The 24,084-nt window shown below is 44.6% G+C and overlaps 1 protein-coding gene across 1 annotated transcript; it reads right to left on the reverse strand.

Moving 5' to 3' along the window:
- Nucleotides 1–821: 821 nt before the first annotated feature.
- On the reverse strand, nucleotides 822–23,269 carry NLRP9 (NLR family pyrin domain containing 9). Its single transcript, XM_040465343.1, has 9 exons — nucleotides 22,775–23,269; nucleotides 15,126–16,686; nucleotides 12,675–12,836; nucleotides 11,536–11,703; nucleotides 8,068–8,238; nucleotides 4,597–4,767; nucleotides 3,040–3,210; nucleotides 2,408–2,578; nucleotides 822–1,462 (listed from the first exon to the last, which is right to left on the reverse strand). Exons 1-9 carry the CDS (start codon nucleotides 23,052–23,054, stop codon nucleotides 1,330–1,332), a joined length of 2,988 nt encoding a protein of 995 aa, XP_040321277.1. The 5' UTR covers nucleotides 23,055–23,269; the 3' UTR covers nucleotides 822–1,329.
- Nucleotides 23,270–24,084: the final 815 nt, after the last annotated feature.

Consider the following 24,084-nt stretch of genomic DNA (forward strand, 5'->3'; position numbering starts at 1 on the left):
CCTTGTCGGGCTCTGTGCTGAACACTTGCTCAGAGCCTGAAGCCTGCTTCAGATTCTGTGTCTCCTTCTCTCTCTGCCCCTCCCTTGCTTGTGCTCTGTCTCACTCTCTTAAAAATAAATAAATGAAAAAAAAAATTTTAATAAATTTGAAAAAAATTAAAAATAAATAAATTTTTAATATTCAACCAAAATTGAGTTCTATATAGGGTCAATAAGGCATGAATAATTTATGGTAGAGGCAACAGAAAACTAGGCCATATTTAATTAAGCAATGTATTTATGTATGTTTGAAAAAGAAAACATTGAATTAAAGTCTGTAGATGCAAGTGAAAAAAAGAATACTGAATTTTCTTTTATGTTTATTATTTACTTTGAGAGGGAGGGAGAGGGTCAGAGAGAGAGAAGGAGAGAGAGCATCCCAATCAGGTTCCACACTGTCAGTGCAGAGCCTGACACAGGGTTAGATCTCATGAACCGTGAGATCATGACCTGAGCTAAAATCAAGAGTCAGATTAACAAATTGAGTCACCCAGGTGCCTGAAGAATACTGAATTTTTTTTAAAAGCTGTTGGAGTAGCATATTCTAAAGGATATGTAGAGGAGCACCTGAGTGGCTCAGTCAGTTGAGCATCCAACCTCAACTCAGGTCATGATCTCACAGTTCATGAGTTCAAGCCCCACATCAGGCTTGCTGTTGTCAACCTGTCAGCACAGAGCCCGCTTCAGATCCTCTGTTCCCCTCTCTCTGCCCTTCCCCTGCTTGCACTTTCCCAAAAAATAAAGAAATATTTGAAAAAATAAAAATAAAAGATAAGTCGAGATTTGGAAATGTATTTTTATTATTTGACCACAAAACTGATCAAATCTCAATTTGTACAAACTAAAAATGGAAAGTTTGGGTGGATGCTGGATGTAGGGACAGCAAATAAAACCTAAAATCTATAGACACATTCTACCATCACTTCTAAGTCAAAATTGTCAGAGGATTATGGTTCCTTCAAATCCAAGCACCTACCTCCATCCCAAGACACCCACTAAGAAAATAAAGTCATGCTTTCCAAAGTGTTTATCCATTTAATGTATTCCTGTAAATACTGCAAGGGAGGGTGGGAATTTTAAAGATGGGGGTGGGGACTTAGGCACAGTTGACACTTATAAACTGAGTCACATTCCACTGTCACATCGCTAGGACGCTGTAAAGGGACAGGTCTGAAATCACAGCCCCCACAGCCATGAATTACAGTTTATAGGACAGGGTATGTCAGGATGAGAACACCCACTGTGACTAAGGAGAAGCCTTTGTGAGACATTTACTTGAGGTGTTCCCCATCAAGAGAGCACACCCCTGACCCTGTACTCTTCGTTGACCCAAAGTTGGTGGGAAATGGTCAGGTGGGGATTTTTCTCTTCCACAGCGGTCAGTAGCATCTGAGTCTCTTCATCAAACGCAGATTTGTCCAGCCTGGGAAAACAGAAACCACATTTTCTTGACTTCATGCATCATCGTTTGCCTCTCTACATCCCAGTGCTGCTTCCCAATCCATTCTTTCCTAGAAGTGACTGGGAAAATCATTGTGAGTGAGTGGAGAAAGGGTAGGAATGTACAGAACAGGGTTGTGAATCATTCTGTTCCTCATCAGCATATCATGCAGGGGCCTGGAATATGGAAGGTACCCAAATATTCATTCTACAGATGCCAAATACATACACTGTACATGCAAATATCATGTTCAGAATAACACTGACTGCTACTCTTCTAGGAAAGTGCTTCTGGGTCAAAACTGCTCAGCCCTTTATAGACCCATCTGTCATGTCCACAATGAGGTTACATCTTTACGGGCAATACAAGGCAGGAGATGGTGTTTATAGGAAGGTGGCAGTTCTTACCTGGGCAATTTTGCCTCTCAGAGGACATGTGACAAGGTCAGGAGACATTTGTGTTTTACTTCAGGGAACAGATGTCATAGCTATTCTTTTTTCATTAATTATTAATTTTCAAATTATTATTATTTTATTGAGATACGATGGATACATAACATTGGATAAGCTTAAAATGTACAACGTTGGTTTGATACATCTATATATTGCCAACTTAGTGTTAGCAACATCCATCATGTCACATTATTATAATTTCCTTTTTTGTGGTGAGAACAATTAAAATCTTGGCTCTCAGCAACCTCAACGTTTCCACTTTTTATCATCATGACCAGAGGAAGGTGCTACGGGCACGTAATGGGCAGGAAGAGGCCAGAGACACTGTTTAACATCCTGCAATGCACAGGATACCCCCATAGCAAAGAACCCTCCAACCCAAATGTCAGTCACGCCAAGAGTGAGAAAAACCTACCGTAGACTAAACTCACTCACTCTGAGTGTCTCACCAACAAGGGAAATGGCGTCCACTCACCCAAGCCGCTGCAGGGTGCAGTCCAGGTGGCACATGGCTTCACAAAGCACCACTGCCCCATCATGGTCCAAGCTAATCCAGTCCAGGTTCAGGTTCCTCAGTGATTTGCAGCTAGTGAGGGCCGAGGCCAGGGCCTCACAACAGGCAGTAGTGAGGTGACATATTTCCAGCCTGCAACAGGGAAACACAGCAGCTTTGGCAGGCCAGAAGGCACACCACTGTGAGATGCCAATTCCATGCCTCTGAGCAGGAAACTTTAGAGTCTAGACCACTGGTTCTTAACCAGGGCCATTGTGTCCCCTGGGGGACATGTGGCAACATGCGAAGACATCTGACACACCTAGACAGAGCTGCTGGCATCTCTCAGGTAGAAAGAAGCCAGGGATACAGCTGAACATCATACAGTGAACAGGACAGCCCCTTCCCCACCACAGCAAAGAACTACTCAGTCCCAAATGTCAATGGAGCCAAAGTTGAGTAAGCCCTGGCTTCACAGTACGGCATTTTGCTAATCAGATCATTCCAGACACACATGGTTTTAAACCTGCTTCCCCTAAGTACCACTAATCCTCCAGCCTTTCTTATTCTTGAAATGGGCATGACTTCTCATAAAGATAATCAGTGACGCTCACCCAAGAGTCTCTACTTTACAGTTCGGATGCTTCAGAGCTTCACATAATTCCTTGACTCCGGCGTCTTGTATGTCATTGCTCCCTAGTTTCAGGGTCTTTAGTCTTTCATTGCCAACAAGAACAGCAGAGAGGTGCTTGCAACAAAGAGGGGTAAGGTGACAATCCGACAACCTGGGGAGAAAATACACACCAAGAGATACAATCATGAGGTCCCATCTTGCACAGCTTAGCTTATTTTCAATTATGCTTATGAAGGAAGATGTCCCCGAGTATTTCTGAGATGACGATGGTGATGTTTCCTCCGCCTTCCTGCCCAACACGCTGGGCTGTGATTCTGCTGCCTGTCTCTGCTCTCCCAGGGCCTCTGTACCTGTTCTTGCTGGTTGAATGCTGCTGCCCAAGTATCAGTGGGGTTACTCCCTCACTGCCTTCAACTCCCTGCACTAACATCACCTTTGGTGAGGACCTTTCTCACTATTTTATATAGCATCATGTCCCCAGTCTCTGTCCTACCTCCAAGCTCTCCACAGTATTTATCACCCACAACATATGTATACATATGTTCATAAGTCTTATATAATGTATGCATATATTCATAAGTCTGTGTGGACACATACACATGTATGGACATACCTAGACATACATATGTTATATATGTGTGTGTGTGTATGTATCTGTCTGATATATGTGTGTATGTGTTTCTGTGGTTCTCAAGCAGGAATGATTTTTGTCCTTCCCTCCTGCCCCAGGGGACTTTGGGCAATGTCCACAAACAATGTTGGTCTGCCATACTGGGAAAGAGGGTATAACAGCATCTAGTGGGTAGAAGCCAGGGATGGTGCTAAACATCCTATAAAAGATCCTACAGGACAGCTGGTCCCCACAATAAAGAATGATGCAGGTCAAATGTCATAGTGCTAATATTGATAAACCATGATATATACACACATACTTGCAGCCCACACTCATGTGTGTGCGTGTGTGTGTGTGTGAGAGAGAGAGAGAGAGAGAGAGAGAGAGATCCCATAAAATTGACTTCCATGGAAACAGAGATATTAGAGTGTTTTGTTTACTAATTCATCATCTTATCTACCCAGAAGAGTTTCCAGTGCCCAGTAGAAGCAATAATGCTATGCCTCATGCCATCATTTATCGATTGTTTATTTTGGGTAAGTCATTGGTAATAGTTCTTTATGTGCACTATTCCCGCTGGTCACCTCAATTCTTTGACATGGGAAACATAATTATCCTCACGTCACACTGGAGGAGAGGTGAGGCATCCTCACATGTTCATTGGCTAGCCTAAGGCACAGGAGATTCCATTTCTGGCCTTCCTGAGGTCAGAGACCCAACTCCAGAGCAGTGTGTCCTACCCAAGACCTGTCAAGCTCTTTGGTCAAGACACACGTGAGTACCACTGGACACCCCTGCAAGTATCAGGCAGGGCCTTGCTTTTTTCAGCACACCCCGTGATGTTCCCCCTTCCTGTTTCCTTTTCAGGGTGCTGATATCCAAAAAGGATACTCTGACATTCATGCAAATCATAGCCAGACCTACCACAGCTGCTCGATGTTGCAATTTGGATGCTTCAGTGCCTCACAAAGAGATGCCACTCCACTATCTTCCAGGAGATTTGACTCCAGATCGAGCACGGACAGGGATGTGTTGCACACAAGGGCTTGGGAGAGGTAGTCGCAGGCCACAGAGGTGAGGCCACAGCACATCAGCCTGCAAAGACACACACACACACACACACACACACACACACATTCAACTTGTCAACCCGCTCAGGCTCCAACTGGTAACCTTTTCATGAAGCCACACGCAAGTTATTCCTCATACTCCAGAGTCACTTGAGAAAAGTAAGAGAATTAGAACACCCGACAGCTGCACAAACACAGAAGCAAGAATGTGGGATCTGGAATAGGGCGTCCCAAACTGGACAACAGAATCTCAGATTCCAGCTTCAACTCAGGTCACCACCGGCTAGGTGACCTTAGCCAAAGTCATCCCTTCTAGGGACTTGTTGTGCTTATCATGTGGTGGAATGTGCTGGATGACATCGTATTTAACATGATTTCTCTGGTTATACCCACTGTTGGAAATTTGGAAAGCAGCGGGAAGCGTAAGACACCAGCAGCTCACGAGTGAATGTTACCCCTGGATGTAGTGAATTTAGTTGCTATTATGTTTGACATGTTTTGTTTTGTTTTTAATTAGCGGTCAACATGTAAGAACCAAGAGATTTCACAGGGAATTTCCTACCTCTACCTCCCACAGACAAGCCAGCTACCTGAAACTCCGTGGCAGGTGGTCACGCAGCAAAAGACACACGGCGGGGAACAGAAACAGCGGGGAACAGAAACTCCCATGTGGCAGGGGCAGGCACTGTCTAACTCACCAGCACCTCCACCCAGCCCCTCACTCACTCTGGTTGTTTGCCTGGGCTTCAGGGGACCCCTGAGCATGACCTCTGGCAGGAAGCAAGCACAAGTCTCTGATAAACAAACACTGCTCATCTATGATGGATTTTTATTCCCATCTTCTCGTGTTTAAGATCAGCCAATGGCACATACTTCATACTTTTTTCAATGAAATAAGTATTTTGAATTTTGAAACTTCACTGATACGTATTTTGAAAATTCATTAATACGTTAATGGTTGCATAAGATAATCTCCAGTGGCTTCATTACTGTATATATTTCCTAAATATCTCCACTTGTATTCTTTATACTTTCTGCCATTTTAAGTTATATTGAATTACTACCTTGCCTCTAATTTTTTTTAATGCTTTTTTAAGGCTTTCTATTAAGACTTTTCATTTCACTTTATTTGCTAACATACTTTGCAAAAAAACTTCAACAAATTAATACTCCCAATCATTGTATAAATTTGTCCATTTGGCAGAATCCTGGCCAAGTGGAATATATGTTAAATTTTTGAGCATTCATTATAAAGAGCATTATTTTGTTGAACATTTTTACTTTTAAAATTACTAGTGACATTTGTACATGTTCAGCAGTCTTTCATTAAAAAAGTTTTTTTTTTATTGAAGTATAATTAACACACAGGGTTATAATAGCCTCAGATGTACAATAAAATGATTCAACAATTCTGTATATTAATCACTCAGGGAGCATCACGGTAAATGTATTCTTCATCCCCATTACATAATTCATTATTTCACCCATCCCGCCACCTACCTTCCTTCTGGCCACCACCAATTTGTTCTCAGTATTTAAGAATCTGGGGGCACCTGGGTGGCTCAGTCAGTTAAGCGTCCAACCTTGGCTCAGGTCATAAATTCATGATTTGTGAGTTCAAGCGCTCTGTCGGGCTCTGGGCTGACGGCTCGGAGCCTGGAGCCTGCTTCGGATTCTGTGTCTCCCTCTCTCTCTGCCCCTTCTCTACTCACTTGTGTGCATGCTCTCACTCTTTCTCAAAAATAAACAAATATTTTTTTAAGAGTGTGGCATTTTCTCTGTTTTCATTCATTTGTTTGTTTGCTTTGTTTCTTAACTTCCACTTTTTCTTTCTTAAATAGGCTTCACGCTCAGCATGGAGCCCAGCACAGGGCCTGAACTCACAACCCTGAGATCAAGACCAGAGCTGAGATCAAAAGTCAGATGCTCAATCAAATGAGCCACCCAGATGGCCCAAATTCCACCTATTTTTAAGGAATACTGATTATGATGTAAAAACAAACAAATAAACAAAAAAACCATGTTAAGTGATGGATCTTGAAGAACCCTTTAGAAAACTACAGCCCATTTGAGAGGCACCTGGGTGGCTCAGTCTGTTAAGCATCAAACTTCGGCTCAGGTCATGACCTCACAGTTTGTGAGTTCAAGCCCTGCATTGGGCTCTGCGCCGACAGCTCAGGGCCTGGAACCTACTTCAGATTCTGTGTCTCCCTCTCTCTCTGCCCCTCCCCCACTCACACCCTGTCTCTGTCTGTCTCTCTCTCGAGAATAAATAAACATTAAAAAAAATTTTTTTAAGAAAGAAAAATACAGCCCATTTTAATTGCTGGTCATCAAGTACATGTTAATTCTATTCATTGTATAACATCAGCCACTTATTTCATAGCCAAATCTTTCCACCTTCCAATATGTCATTTCTTTTGTACCCCCGATGGTTTTTCATTCTAATCTTTATAGATCAAAGTTGGGGGGGGTGGTTCTTTCTTTCTTTCATGGTTTGGTTTTAGTGTTTAATGTTCCTGGAACATATTTCACTGTTGATTTTCCTATACAGTCTAGAATGTCATCTCAGTAGTAGTATTCTTTCCCTTTCCTGTCTTAGATGCCACTGTGTGTGTGTGTGTGTGTGTGTGTGTGTGAGTGTGTGATGCACAGACCTATGGGCACACATACATGCATGTGTGTGCACACACAACACAGCTGTTTCTGGGTTGCTCATGCACACCCACGGATTTGGCGTTCTTGCACCTGCCCCCACATGGAAGCATCACGACATTCCACCTGATTTAACACTAAGTTTCCCATGTGGCCTCACTGGGCAAACAGGGGTCCCACTCTACCGCTGCCCTGGCCAACCGCCCACCACAGAGGAAGAACTCCACTGTGCATATTTGCATCATGAGAGAAATGGCAGCTCTGGAGGGCCCCAGTAATAACCTAGAACGTGCAAACCTTGCTCCTAAAACGGACCAAATGAATGCCTTGTCTTAGATGTTTACACGCTCCCTCTCCCCAGCACCAATTGTATCTAAGGCATGGTCCTTGTTCACAATAACCAGGATTTACTGGGCTCTCAAGTAGACACGAGGTACCTAAGGGTGGGTCTGCAACTCTCGAATTCAACCTCATGGTGCCGCTATGGAGGAGGTGTTGTACTAGCTCCATTTTACTGACAGGGCAACTGAGGCATGGAGAGGCAGGTCTGACTATAGACTCTGCGTTCTGCAGTCTCCCTCAGTGAGCAGTTGATTACCTCCACTATTGATGGGTCCACAGGTACATGTCCACAGTCTCCCCAGAGCCCACTTTCCCCAGATGGACTCACAGCAGTGTCTCCAGGGCACAGTCTGGGTGCTTCAGGGCATCACACAGCATCAGCATGCCTTCATTCCTCAGAGGGTTTTCCACCAGGGAGAGAAGCTTCAGATTCTTGTTGCAGACCAGGACCGAGGCAATATCGTTGCAAGCTTTTGCTGTGATGTCACACCTCCCCAACCTGCATGTGAGACACATGTTGCAGGATGTGACCACAGGCTTTGAGCGGCCACGGACCATATCCTAGCTTCCAGTCTTACACCAGCAAATCCACCATCTACATTCCAGACTTGAAAAGCACAAATGTGGCAGGACCCCTGCTTGGCTCAGTCGGTTAAGCATCCGACTTTGACTCAGGTCATGATCTCACTGTTCATGAGTTCGAGCCCCACATGGGGCCCTGTACTGACAGCTCAGAGTCTGCAGGCTGCTTCAGATTCTGTGTCTCCCTCTCTCTCTGCCCCTCCCCAATCAAATTCTGTGTGTCTCTCTCTCAAAAATAAAGAATTATTTAAATTTTTTTTAAATAAAATAAAAATAAAAGCACAAATGTAATTACATGACTCTATTTATTTATCCCTATTGCTTTCCACTGAAGTTAGGAAAAAATCTGGAAACAATCAGCAAAACTAAAAGGCAACCAATGGAATGGGAGAAGATATTTGCAAATGACATATCAGATAAAGGGTTAGCACCCAAAATCTATAAAGAATTTATCAAACTCAACACCCAAAAAACAAATAATCCAGTGAAGAAATGGACAAAAGACATGAACAGACACTTCTCCAAAGAAGACATCCAGATGGGCAACTGACACATGAAAAACTGCTCAACATCACTCATCATCAGGGAAATACAAATCAAAATCGCACTGAGATACCACCTCACACCTGTCAGAATGCCTAACATTAACAACTCAGACAACAACAGATGTTGGCGAGGATGCAGAGAAAGAGGATCTCTTTTCCAAGAGAATGCAAGGGAATGCAAACTGGTGCAGCCACTCTGAAAAACAGAATGGAGGTTCCTCAAAAAATTAAAAATAGAACTACCCTATGACCCAGCAATTGCACTAGTAGGTATTTACCCAAGGGATACAGAAATGTTGTTTCAGAGGGACACACGCACCCCAATGTTTTTATCAACACCATCAACAATAGCCAAAGTATGGAAAGAGTCCAAATGTCCATCAATGGATGAATGGATAAAGAAGATGTGGTATATATATACAATGGAGTATTACTCAGCAATCAATAAGAGTGAAATCTTGCCATTTGCAACTACGTGGACGGAACTGGAGGGTATTATGCTAAGCGAAATTAGTCAGTCAGAGAAAGACAAACATCATATGAATTCACTCATATGAGTACTTTAAGACACAGAACAGATGAACATAAGGGAAGGGAAGCAAAAATAATACTCAAAGAGGGAGGGGGGCAAAACAGAAGAGACTCTCAAATATGGAGAACAAACAGAGGGTTACTGAGGGGTTGTGGGAGGGAAGATGGGCTAAATGGATAAGGGGCATTAAGGAATCTACTCCTGAAATCGTTGTTGTACTATATGCTAACTAATTTGGATGTAAATTAAAAAAAAAAAATCAGAGCCAGTGGTTCTCAACAGGGGGATGATTTTTTACCCCAGGGGGACATTTGTCAGTGTCTGGAGAAATTGTTGGTTGTCACAACTAGGGAGAGGGGTGCTACTAGCATCTAGTAGATGGAGGCCAGGGATGCTGTTCAACATCCTACATTGTTGTGGACAGCCCCTCCCCCCACAGCAAAGAATGATCTGGAGCTCAATAAATCTGATTATCCGTCAATAGTTCTAAGGTTGAGAAGCCTTAATGCAGCTGAAAAGAGCATCTTGTGGGGTCACCTGGTTGGCTCAATTGGTGGAGAATGCAATTGTTGATCTCAGGGTTGTGAATTCAAGCCCCCTGGTGGGTGTAGAGATGACTTAAAAATAAAAAATATTTTTAAAAAAATAGGACATATCATAGGCTAGAGCAGCTTTCTCAATGTCAGCACTATTGACATTTTGAACTGGAAAATTCTTTGTTGTGGGACCTGTCCTGGATGTTATTGGATGCTAAGAGTAGCACCCCTGACCTCCACTCACTACATGCCTGTAGCATCCTTCCAAGGCAATGATGACCATTAAAAATGTCCAGATGGCGACATTTCCTAAGAAAAAACTGCCCTCTGTTGAGAACTAATGGTCTGGGGGGAACCTGATTTGGGGGACCTCCCACCCCTAATACCAAACTGAAGTCAAGATTACAATTGGTCTGCCCCAAAGAGGCAAAGTTTCCCTCAGTAAATGTCTACAAATGACCCCTGGTTTCCTAGATCTGTTCCCCAATTCTTATGCTAATGTGGAATATTAAAACCCTGTGCAAATGGCCTAACATGAAATGGAGCAAAATACTCAGGAATTTTCTAAGTTCCCCATCACTAGAGAGAGCTAGAGTAGAAAAAAAAAAAAAAGTCATGATATGGAAAGAGTTCAAATGAGGAAAAGGATCTACAGAAAGCCTGTGTGTTCAAACAACTCATGCACGGAATGCACCTCTCTCTCCTGATGGATCTCAACCAAGTTACAGTTAACCAAGTGTATGTGAATCTGTCAATTACATTTGCAACTTTTCCAGCAAAGAAGAGACTCTGAAGCAGAGGAGAGAAGAGCATATTCTCCAGGTGGGTTTAATGAGTTGGTTCTCAATTACACCCCCCTTTTTCTTTCTGCTAAAAAAATGGATTGATCCTGTCTAGAAACCACCCAACTATGGTAGGTAGGGGCATCCCAGATAATTTTCAAGAGGAAGAAATGATATGGGGCAAATCGCTTTCCCTCTCGCTTCCATGTTGTCACCTACCAGATTGACATAAGGACACTTGTGGTCATTGATATGATTTCTCATTTTAAGTGTCTATGAATATCTTCAGGGGGAAAAAAATGGAGTTTTGGTTTTGGCACAGGTGGTTGAGGACAGAACCAAGAAGAGGAAGGTAAGGTGTCCACGAGAAGTAATCCAAGTGACTACCAAAGGAGGGAAAGCTGTAACAAGCCTTCTGAGAGGTCTGAAGATCACTCTTCTGAGGTCTGGAGAGGCTGAGATGGAAAATTTACCATGTAAGAGACAAAAGACTGATGCAGGAAAGAAATGGGCACATTCCACGGAAAATTCCATGCTGGACAAGAAACATCACGGGGCGCCTGGGTGGCGCAGTCGGTTAAGCATCCGACTTCAGCCAGGTCACGATCTCGCGGTCGGGGAGTTCGAGCCCCGCATCGGGCTCTGGGCTGATGGCTCAGAGCCTGGAGCCTGTTTCCGATTCTGTGTCTCCCTCTCTCTCTGCCCCTCCCCCGTTCATGCTCTGTCTCTCTCTGTCCCAAAAAAATAAATAAACGTTAAAAAAAAAATTAAAAAAAAAAAAAAAGAAACATCACTGAATGCGGACAAGCCAAGACTCACATCAGCTGTTGCACGATGCACACGGGGTGCTTTAGCGTCTCACACAGCTGCCTGACGCTCACAAGGGAGAGTCTAGTGCCGTGCAGGTTCAGGCATTTCAGATAAGGGTTGTGAAGAATGGCCTCAAAGAAGTCTGGGCCATTTCCAACATAAGATGCAAAATTATACCTAGAAAAAATGTGGAAACTCATGCAGCAGAGTCCAAACACAAAGGAAGATACGTCTTACACAATTCCTCCCACCTGTCTACCATGCTTAGGCTCACAACACTGTTTGTAGTTATCCCGTTACTGCCACCTGTAAATTCTCTCTACCCAGGGTTTTCAGACAGCAGACAAACACAGAGGCTCAGCTGCTCGGTTCTCTCCTTTCTTGCTAGTCCCTGCATGCCCACACACCACCGTCCATACTGGAAGGGAGTGAACCAAACTCATCCCATATTAAATTCTAAGCACCGTCAGGATGGGGACATGATGCTTGTGCATCTTTGCACCCACAGGTCCAGGCCGGAGCTTGACATACAACGGGGATGCATGTATTTGAGTTAACTCTCCAAGAAGAACCATGTTTCCCAAGGAAAGGATCCATTTGTTTAAAAACTAAGGTTTTGGGGCGCCTGGGTGGCTCAGTCGGTTAAGTGTCTGACTTCAGCTCAGGTCATGATCTCGCTGTCCATGAGTTCAAGCCCCACATCAGGCTCTGTGCTGACAGCTCAGAGCCTGGAGCCTACTTGTAATTAATTCTGTGTCTCCCCCTCTCTCTCTGCGCCCTCCACTCACTCACGGTCTCTCTCTCTCTCTCTCTCTCTCTCTCTCTCTCTCTCTCTCAAGTAAATAAACATTAAAAAAAGAAGGGGGAACCAATGTTGGCCACCCACCCCAGAAAACAAAGCACTTCCTCATTTGTGCATAGAAACTGACCTATAGTGGCTGGGGACCTACCCTGTTGACCATGTTCAATCCTAAAGTCCCCCAGTTTGCTCACAGTTGCTTCTTGTCAATAAAATATTGGTATCAAGGAAAGTGCTCCCCAAATTTTTCTTGAGCCATTGGATTGCAGCTCTGTGCATTGGTATTTCCCAAAAAATCCAGAGTAGAAAGGACTAAACTCAGTTGTTTACAGGTCAACATCCAACCTACCCGAACTTTTGGAGTTTACAAACAGGATGAGCCAGGGCTTTCCAGAGAATTTCCAGGGAGGGCTCGTCAAACATACAATTGTCCAGATCTAACATCTGAAAGTTCTTGTTGGCCGTGAACACAGAACAAAGGTCCTTCCAGAAGGAGAGCTTCTCCTCGTCACTGTGGGAGAACAAAGACCATGACTCTCCAGTGGCTCAGTGCAACTCAACACATTCTCAAAACAGGCAGAACACCATCCCCAGAGCCTCCAAAGCTCCCCAAAAGACACCTGGGCCTGAATAAGGAGAGGGAAGGCCAGGTTGGCTGAGCTAACGGTCAAGTGGCTAAGGAAAGGACACTGAGGCCAGAGCAGTGGGAATCAAACCCCAGTTGAACCACTTAGCTAAGTGACCCTAGACAAGCTATTCAGTCTTACTCAGCCTCCTTTTCTTCCAGTTTTAGGCAACAATACCTGACTGTTGTATGAATGAAGGTTGAGATTTGGTGACCCATCAGTAAAACAGGAAACCACATCCAAAAATATGAACATATAGGTACAAAATAAAGTCATGGAGATGTAATGTACAGCATGGGTGTGACTACACTTAATAATACTGTATTACAGGGGCGCCTGGGTGGCGCAGTCGGTTAAGCGAACGACTTCAGCCAGGTCACGATCTCGCGGTCCGGGAGTTCGAGCCCCGCGTCGGGCTCTGGGCTGATGGCTCAGAGCCTGCAGCCTGTTTCCGATTCTGTGTCTTCCTCTCTCTCTGCCCCTCCCCTGTTCATGCTCTGTCTCTCTCTGCCCCAAAAATAAATAAACGTTGAAAAAAAAATTAAAAAAAAAATAATAATACTGTATTACATTTTTGGAAGTTGCTAAGAGAGCAGATCTTAAAAGTTCTCATCATGGGGCGCCTGGCTGGCTCATTCCATAGAGCATGCAACTCTTGACCTTGGGACTGAGTTTGAGCCCCATGTGAGGTGTAGAGTTCACTTTTAAAAAGTAGTTCTCGGGGCACCTGGGTGGCGCAGTCGGTTAAGCGTCCGACTTCAGCCAGGTCACGATCTCGCGGTCCGTGAGTTCGAGCCCCATGTCGGGCTCTGGGCTGATGGCTCGGAGCCTGGAGCCTGTTTCCGATTCTGTGTCTCCCTCTCTCTCTGCCTCTCCCCCGTTCATGCTCTGTCTCTCTCTCTGTCCCAAAAATAAATAAAAAACGTTGAAAAAAAAATTAAAAAAAAATAAAATAAAATAAATAAATAAAAAGTAGTTCTCAGGGCACCTGGGTGGCACAGTAGGTTAAGCGTCTCTTAGTTTCAGCTCAGATCATGATCTCGAGGTTGGGGAGTCCAAGCCCCGCATCAGGCTTTGTGCTGACAGTGCAGAACCTGCTTGGGATTCTCTCTCTCCTCTCTCTCTCTCAAAAATAAATAAACTTTAAAAAATAAAAATAAGAATAAGTTGTGCCTAGGTGGCTCAGTCAGTTAAGCATCCAACTTCAGCTCAGGTTATGATCTCAGAGTTCACGGGTTCAAGCCCCACATCAGGCTCTGTGCTGACAGCTTGGAGCCTGGAGCCTTCTTCGGATTCTGTGTCTCCCTCTCTCTCTGTCCCTCCCCTGCTCTCACTTTTGCTCTCTCTCTCAAAAATAGATAATTTTTTTTATTTATTGTTTAAAAAATAAGAAATTTAAAAATTAAAAAGTTCTCATCACAAGAAAAATTTTTGTAACTATGTGTGGTGACAGCTGTTAACTAGACATATTGAGGTGATCATTTTGCAACATAAAAAATTACTGAGGGGCGCCTGATGGCTCAGTGGGTTAAGCGTCTGACTTCAGCTCAGGTCATGATCTTGTGGTTTGTAGTTCGAGCCCTGTGTCAGACTATCTGCTGTCAGTGCAGAGCCTGTTTTGGGTATCTGTCACCCTCTTTCTCTGCCCCTCCCCTGCTTGTGCTCTCTCTCTCTCAAAAATAAATAAACATTTAAAATGTTTTTTAAAAAATACTGAATTATGGGGTGCCTGGGTGGCTCAGTTGGTTAAGCATCTGATTCTTGATTCAGGCTCTGGTCACGATGTTGCAGTTCATGCGTTTGAGCCCTGTGTTGGTCTCTGTGCTGACAGTGTGAGCCTGCTTGGGATTCTCTCTCCCCCCTCTCTCTCTCTCTCTCTGCCCTCCCGCCCCCAACTCTCTCTCTCTCAGTAAATAAATAAACTTTTAAAAAAAATAAAAATAAAAAAACACTGAATCATGAAGTTGTTCACTTGACACTAATATAACGTTATATGTCAATTTTACCTCAATTTAAAAACTAAAAACCAAAACTGTGACCGTGAAAAATCTCTGATTGCAAAAGCCATGTTTTTTTAAATGTAAACATCCATGGAGGACCCATTGGGCACTAAAACAAGATACAAGTATGGTGTGTGTAGGGTGGGGACAGGGGTGATTAATAGAGGGACTCACTTTGTGATGGATCCAGAGTCATCTGAAAAGACATTTTCTATAGACAGGTGAAGTTTCTGCAAATTTTGGCAATGTTTCATACAGAATGCTGATATTACCAATTCTTCAATGTTACCAATGTAAATATCAACTTCCTCGAAGAAATCCATCACTTGCCTTACAAATTCTTTCTCATGGGTCTCAAACAAACCTCTGAACAATTCCTGGAAATTCACCACAACCTGATTGGTGTCACATTGACTTAAACTTTTAAGGCACTGGGTTATTTCCTGCCTTATCTCTTTGGACAGGAGAAAACCAAAGGACGTCTCCAGCATGTTGGTTATTTTTCCAGTTGAAACTCCAAACAAGAATGTTATCATCTGGGACAAGTGGCTCTGGACCCGACTCACACCTGCTGTTACAAGCTCGGTCACACTCCCAATGGCCGGGTCAGGATTGTCCTCGGGTTGTCTGAGCAGATAGAACATGGCGGCACAAAACTCTTGGATGCACAAATGCATGAAGATAAAACAGTCGCCATTCCTGAGAAGGAGTCTCATGCCCACCCACATCAAGGTATCGGACTCAGATACCCCACTCCTCCTGAGGTCCCCATGGCGAAACACAAATGTGCGCGTCCATATTCCCTGTGCAGCCAAGGTACACAGGCCTTTCAGTCGGGCTCTGCTCTGCTTGGGGGGACAGTTTTCATTTCTTGACTTGAACACGTTCATTAAAAAGGACGCATACAAAGAAGTGGTGCTTTCGGACGCAACCTCAAGCTCTTTTCCTCTGTCCAGCTGCCATTTCATACAAGTACAGACCAGCCAGCATACAAGAGGATTATGGCAGAACATACAGAGCGGGACGTTGTCCCTCACGAAACTGAAGGCTTTCATGGCTTTGCTCCTCTCGCGGAAGAAATGGTAGAAATACAGCTTCCTTTCATGAGGAGAGAATCCTGGGAGGACTATGCATTTTGGATGCTGCAACAGGAAATAATATCTTCTCATGCCCACTGTTCCCAATGCGACAAGCAGAGAAGACTTTGGAAGCATTTTTCTCTGCAGCAAACTCCTCACGATAATCTGCATTGGCTTCCGCTGCTTCTGGTCATCGCACAGCTGAGTCGTAATCTCCAAATCAAACTTGAGTTCCTCAAAGCCGTCCATGATGAACAGGATTCTCTCTGGCTGCGAAAAAATGTCCTCGACCGGCTCTGAAGACTGAGGCCAGTCCCTGGAGATGAGCTCCACTAAGCTGGTCTCTGCAATGGCGTTCATTTCACAGCCATTGAGGAAGAAGATAAATGTAAATCTGTCCTTCCAAAGGTTGCCCTCTGCCCATTCCAGTATGACTTTCCTCAAAAGGGTTGTTTTGCCAATCCCTTCTGGACCTTGCAAGACCACCGTGGGTGTGGGCTCTCCAGCCTGGCTGGCAGGATATGCAGCCTTCAGGGTTTCATACTCATTCTTTGTGGTTTCTTTATAGAAATCACTGGGAACTGGAAGGCAGGTTTCTTTCTCCCATATGAGACGGAATTTTTCTCTCATGTGATTTCTGTATGGGTTTGGTTTATCTGAGTAGACAGGGGTAGAATACCAGATAGTCAAAAAAAATTTTTTTTAAAGTGCACTCATTCTTTGACACCCAGAATGATCCCTAGAGATTTACTTGAGCACCTGTATGAAGACTACGGTATGTCCATGGATGACCAGGCTAACTAACTTAGTTTTTATTAGCACCATAAGCTATCTCAAATCACGTCCATGTAAGCACCTAGCCCAAACCAGAAGCCTATCTCAGAGCTACAAGGCAATATATTGTGTGAATGCTTCAGAGTCACATTCAAAATCTCCCCAGTGAAGAATCCCATAACCACTATCATTTACTAAGTGTCTGCCAGGAACCAGGGCTGAGAATGTTACTATGGTTACTATGTCTTTCAAGTCAACAACCCATCGAGATTTGTTCTACTCCCAATTTACCCAAAAAAATCAGAGAGGCAGAATGTGTCTCTTGATTAATTTGCGCTAGTGAATAACTATTAGGGTCAGGTGCCTGTCACACTTCTGTCTGATTTGAAACCATAAGGTCTAAGCTATTTCTGTTCTGCCATGCTGACTGCAGGTTAATTTCAGAAACGCACCCCTGAATCATCATTCTTCCAACCCACCCTTACGATGTACCTTCCATGTTCAAGGCAACACATTACAAGAGGTTAAATAAAATGACAAATGTGGTCAAGGACCATAGCCTGCATCGGAGAAATCTACACCACAGTAGGGGAGGTTCTTCTGCATGTTTTCCAAGCAAAGGGCACTGATGGTTTTGTCCAAGGATGTAGGACTAGATAACATTCTTGGAATGTAGCGACGGCCCTTCCTCTCTCTGGGGCAAAGGAAGATTTGTTTCTAAAATCAGGTGTTTCAGGGCATGTGGGTAGTTCAGTCGGTTAAGGATCTGACTCTTTCTATGCCCCTACTCAGCAGGAAGAAGCTATGGAAGATGAGAGCTTCTACCTTCAACAACCTTAAAGATTTAAAGGTCGAGAGAGTGTAAAGCAGGTGGAGGGAAAGCACAAGCTAGCACTGCCCTCCCCCAGGTGGGACATATGTGATACTCCTTGGACACTCCCAGCTACCCAAAAACAAGAAAGGACAAAAAACAAACGGTGAAACTGATAACAAGTCTCCACCAGTTTACCAGAAAAAGGCAATCCCATCATAGCCTAAAGTCCAGGAACTCCCTACTGTCTCAATGTTAATGCCTTGCTAGAGAGAAAGACAACCTTAGCTTGACAACAGCTAGGCCTCCAGTAAGTCTGTAGCATGTGAAAGTCTCTTTGGAAACTTTATCTCCCTGGACTCCATCAACAGTGCCCCCCACACTTATAGTGCAGCTCTTCCTGCCCATGGGTCCTGTCCCCATGCTTTAATAAAATCACCTTTTTGCACGAAAAGAAAAAAGAAGGGATCTGACTCTTGATTTCGGCTCAGGTCATGATCTCACAGTTAGTGAGTTCAAGCCCCATATCAGGCTCTGCACTGACATTGCGGAATCTGCTTGGGATTCTCTCTCTCCACCCACTCCCCTCTCTGCTCCCCCTCTGCTTGCGCTCTCTCTCTCTCTCAAAATAAACAAACTTTAATCGGGGCGCCTGGGTGGCGCAGTCGGTTAAGCGTCCGACTTCAGCCAGGTCACGATCTCGCGGTCCGTGAGTTCGAGCCCCGCGTCGGGCTCTGGGCTGATGGCTCAGAGCCTGGAGCCTGTTTCCGATTCTGTGTCTCCCTCTCTCTCTGCCCCTCGCCCGTTCATGCTCTGTCTCTCTCTGTCCCAAAAATAAATAAACGTTGGGAAAAAAAATTAAAAAAAAAAAGTAATAATTAAAAATGTTTTCACAATAAAAACGGATGTTTCTTTCCCCTCTGGAGAAATTTAGACATGTCTCTCGCTCCCTGGAGACTTGCCAGGGTAATAAAGCTAGTGTCAGTCCCTGGAGGGCAGAGGGAAGGGCTGTCAACGGGTGTTAGGTAAGGTCGGGATGTCTGACTCTCCAGGCTCCTCAACTATGTCTCAGATCTATCTGAGCCCACCCCCAAACCCTCCCTCCGCACCCCCAGGGAGACTCAAAGGACAAGAAGAACTAATGTGAACATAAATCTCATTTCCTGTTATTCAGGGAGCAATGAATCTTCTAAATCCATCTGGGCTCATTCTGTCCTCATGGACCACATTTATGGACATGTGGCAATCTGGCCCAACAGCAGCTTGCTGCCTAGGAATTGCCGTGGCAATTGACAGTCCAGCCACTGCGTGATGGGTCCGCAACCCAGCAGACATGCCTTGGTTCAACTACTTTGCATCATGAGACTTTAGGACTATTATAATCCATCTGAATCTTGGCTTACTTACCAGAATAGGAAGTCTACTCCCACAAGTAGATAAAAATCAATGAGAGAATAACATGTAAAATTGGGCAAAGCATCCTGCAACTTTGAGTTACTGTATCAAAGGTAAATTTAAAAAAAATGACTTTTCCGGCAATAGCCAAAGTATGGAAAGAGCCCAAATGTCCATCAGTGGATGAATGGATAAAGAAAATGTGGTGTGTGTATACACACACACACACACACACACACACACACACAATGGAGTATTATTCAGCAATCAAAAAGAATGAAATCTTGCCATTTGCAAAAACATGGATGGAAGTAAAGTGGATTATGCTAAGCAAAAGTAGTCACTCAGAGAAAGATACATATCATATGATTTCACTCATATGTGGGATTTAAGAAATACAACAGATGGGGCACCTGGGTGGCTCGGTCGGTTAAGCGTCCGACTTCAGCTCAGGTCATGATCTCACGGTCCGTGGGTTCGAGCCCTGCATCGGGTTCTGTGCTGACCGCTCAGAGCCTGGAGCCTGCTTCCGATTCTGTGTCTCCCTCTCTCTGTGACCCTCCCCCATTCATGCTCTGTCTTTCTCTGTCTCAAAAATAAATAAACGTTAAAAAAAAAATTTTTTTAAAGAAATACGACAGATGAACATAAGGGAAGGGAAGCAAAAATAATATAAAAACAGGGAGAAGGACAAACCATAAGAGACTCTTAAATACAGAAAACAAACTGAGGGTTGCTGGAGGAGGGGTGAGTGGGGAGATGGGCTAATTGAGTGATGGGCATTAAGGAGAGCACTTGAGGGGCGCCTGAGTGGCTCAGTCGGTTGAGCATCTGGCTTCAGCTCAGGTCATGATCTCACAGTTTGTGACTTCGAGCCCCACATCGGGCTCTGTGCTAACGGCTCAGAGCCTGGAGCCTGCTTCAAATTCTGTGTCTCCCTCTCTCTCTGCTCCTCCCCCACTCATGCTCTGTCTCTCTCCTTCAAAAACAAATAAAAACATTTTTTAAAAATTTAAAAATAAAAAAGGGGCGCCTGGGTGGCGCAGTCGGTTAGGCGTCCGACTTCAGCCAGGTCACGGTCTCACGGTCCGTGAGTTCGAGCCCCTCATCAGGCTCTGGGCTGATGGCTCAGAGCCTGGAGCCTGTTTCTGATTCTGTGTCTCCCTCTCTCTCTGACCCTCCCCCGTTCATGCTTTGTCTCTCTCTATCCCAAAAATAAATAAATGTTGAAAAAAAAAATTTAAAAATAAAAAAAAGGAGGGCACTTGATGTGATGAGCACTGGGTATTATATGTAGGTAGCAAATCAATGGATTCTACTCCTGAAGTCATTATTGCACTATATATTAACTGACTTCGATGTAAATTTTTTTTTTAATTTTTTTTCCAACATTTATTTATTTTTGGGACAGAGAGAGACAGAGCATGAACGGGGGAGGGGCAGAGAGAGAGGGAGACACAGAATTGGAAACAGGCTCCAGGCTCTGAGCCATCAGCCCAGAGCCCGACGCGGGGCTCGAACTCACGGAGCGCGAGATCGTGACCTGGCTGAAGTCTGACGCTTAACCGACTGCGCCACCCAGGCGCCCCACTTCGATGTAAATTTTAAAAAAATAAATTTTTTAAAAATGAAAAAAAAAAATTACTTGTCTGGAGGCACCTGGGTGGCTCAGTTAAGCGACTGATTCTTGGTTTTGGTTCAGGTCATGATTTCATGGTTTCTGAGTTCAAGTCCCACGAGGGGCCCTGCACTGATGGTGCGAAACCTGCTTGGGATTCTCTCTCTCCCTCTGCCCCTTCTTCGCACGTGCTGTCTCAGTCTCTCTCAAAATAAATAAATAAACTTTTTTTAAAAAAAAGAAATACTGGGGCGCCTGGGTGGCGCAGTCGGTTAAGCGTCCGACTTCAGCCAGGTCACGATCTCGCGGTCCGTGAGTTCGAGCCCCGCGTCAGGCTCTGGGCTGATGGCTCGGAGCCTGGAGCCTGTTTCCGATTCTGTGTCTCCCTCTCTCTCTGCTCCTCCCCCGTTCATGCTCTGTCTCTCTCTGTCCCAAAAATAAATAAACGTTGAAAAAAAAATTTTTTTTTAAGAAATACTTTTTTTTTTAAAAATGTCTGACATTTTGTCTCTCTCTTTTTTTTTTTTTCTTTTTTTGAACGTTTATTTATTTTTGGGACAGAGAGAGACAGAGCATGAACGGGGGTGGGGCAGAGAGAGAGGGCGACACAGAATCGGAAACAGGCTCCAGGCTCTGAGCCATCAGCCCAGAGCCCGACGCGGGGCTCGAACTCACGGACCGCGAGATCATGACCTGGCTGAAGTCGGACGCTTAACCGACTGCGCCACCCAGGCGCCCCTCTTTTTTTTTTTTTAAAGAGTATCCTTCCAGCAGAGGGTGTAAATGAGCCATCAATGAGTCAAAAAATAACTGATTTGGAAAAGTGTCTGTTCATGTCTTCTGCCCATTTCTTCACTGGATTATTTGCTTTTCAGGCGTGGAGTTTGGTGAGTTCTTTATAGATAAATTATGGAAAGAGCCTAAATGTCCATCAACTGATGAATGGATAAAGATGTGATTTATATATACAATGGAATACTACTTGGCAATGAGAAAGAATGAAATCTGGCCATTTGCAGCAACATGGATGGAACTGAAGGGTATTATGCTAAGTGAAATAAGTCAGAGAAAGACAGATATCACATGTTTTCATTCATATGTGGATCTTGAGAAACTTAACAGAAGACCATGGGGGAGGAAAAGGGGGGAAAAACGTTACAGAGAGGGAGGGAGACAAACCATAAGAGACTCTTAAAGACAGAGAACAAACTGAGGGTGGATGGGGGGGGTGGTTGGTGGGGAAGAGGGGAAAGTGGGTGAAGGGCATTGAGGAGGGCACCTGTTGGGATGAGCACTGAGTGTTAAATGGAAACCAATTTGACAAATTATATTTTTTTTTTTAAATAACTGATTTGGGGGCACATGGGTGGCTCAGTCGGTTAAGCATCCAACTTTGGCTCAGGTCATGATCTCAAGGTTCATGAGTTCAAGCCCCATGTCGGGCTCTGTGCTGACAGCTCGGAGCCTGGAGCCTGCTTCGGATTCTGTGTCTCCCTCTCTGTCTGCCCCTCCCCTGCTCGCGCCCTGTCTCTCAAGTCTCTCCCTGTCTCTCAAAAATGAATAAATGTTAACAAATAAAAATAAAAAAGAATTAAAAAAAAATAACTGATGTCAAGTCAGACCTGTCCCTGCTGAAAAAGTCATCTAACATGAGGAAATGCTGTTGGGACCATGGTTTTTCCATTTGTAAACCTCAGGATAGTGGTGGGAATAAAAATATTAGGCATCAATGGCACTTACTGTAGTGCCGGGGACGTAAGCTGTCTCTGATTATTTCCTAATGTTAGGATTCTGCCTCATCCCTGGAGCAGGTCTAGTCAAAAGGACAGTCAACTACCATAATGCAACTCTATCTCAGCACACCTGGTGATGAACACCCGACCTGGAGCATCCCTCGTAAGAGCACGGGCTCAGCTCCTGACAGGAAAATGCGAGACACCCCTTAGAGGAACAGGACACTACCCGCCCACAGGCCATCACTGGCCCATGCATGGCCAGAGTTGCCTTACAATTCCATGACCTCCAAGGCATTCTCAACTGATGGAGAGTAGCCACTAATTTAATACTATCCCCTTCATTCTCACAAGGTTCCAGTGAACCAAGCTTCTTCCACGGGTCCCTGCCCCCTTCATCCTCCTACACTTACTTCTGATCTCTTCCTGAGCCTTTGTCCAGAGGTCACGCCGCTCAATCTGTAGAAACAGGTTCAGTGTCAGCTCCCATGCCTGCTTTCCTGGGTAGTGTTTGCCCAACAGCTTTGCTACATCTTCTCTTGAAGCCTTCTTTAACTCGGTCCATGGGATTGGCTTGAGCTCAAGTTGCAGAGGTTCTTGCTTGAGGAGTTCCTTAAATTTCCAGAACTCTTCCTTTCTGAGCTCCTCCAGGTACCACAATAAGCCAAAGTCCGAAAAAAAGGATTCAGCCATCTTGCCCTGGGGTTGTGAACTTGGAAATCTCCAGAGAGAAAAAAATTCTTCAAAAACAAGGAATAAGTAGTACCTGAGGGAGAATGATGTGATTACAGAGATAAATCTGCAGTTGAGAGTGGCTTAAAATTATTGATAATCCTGCTGGGGCACCTGGGTGGCTCAGTGGGTTAAGCATACGACTATGTCAGACTCTTGATTTCGGCTCAGGTCATGATCTCACAGTTCCTGAGATCAAGCGATGAGTCAGGCTCTGCACTGACTCCCAAGAGTCTGCTTGGGATTCTCTCTCCCTCTCTCTGCCCCGCCCCTGCTCGCTTTCTCTTTCTCAAAATAAATTAAAAACATAAAATAAAATAAACTCTGGGGCACCCAGAGTTTCCTCCCTCTTTCATAAATCCCCCTTGCTAAAATTCTGTTTTTCATATCTCTCCCCAGGTCATGTGCATCTCACAAGTCAGAACCGACAGACCAACCGAGTCTGAGAAATAGCTCTCTGGTGTTTTCACCCTTTCTCCTTAGTTATCTGATACGTGAGGTTCTCCGATTCTCCATGTCCCCGGTTACATTTTAGAAATACAGGGGGCCCCGGGTCAGCCTGAAGAGCCCCGTTCTGTCACCTAGAGTTGGGGGGGGATAGACAACCTGTCTGTGACCTAAAATGCTTGTCACATTGGTACATCCTTGCCAAAACTAGGGGGCAGAGCTTGAGCATTTCTGGTACCCCTCTACCTGGCTCTTTATGCACGCCAGGTCTACACTAAGTGCTGAAAGGGGGAAACGGAAAAAAGAAAGATCAAGGAGGAGACGTCCTCACCCAATCTGGCCCCTGGTCCTCCTGGCTGGTCTCCATCAAAGAAAAGCTGTGGAAGCCACACTAAAAGCCTGTGCCTGAACTTTGATTGGCCATAAAATCTCTCCTTCCCCATTGGCTGGCATGACTCTTGATCACCTACACTCTGGAGGTGATGGGAAACCATTTAGGCGTGTTCTCTCCACCTCAGGTGTGAGCAATCTTCCTTCAGGCATT

This window comes from Herpailurus yagouaroundi, unplaced genomic scaffold (assembly GCF_014898765.1).
Source record: "Herpailurus yagouaroundi ecotype Mexico unplaced genomic scaffold, PumYag 557, whole genome shotgun sequence".
Classification (NCBI taxonomy): Eukaryota; Metazoa; Chordata; class Mammalia; order Carnivora; family Felidae; genus Herpailurus; species Herpailurus yagouaroundi.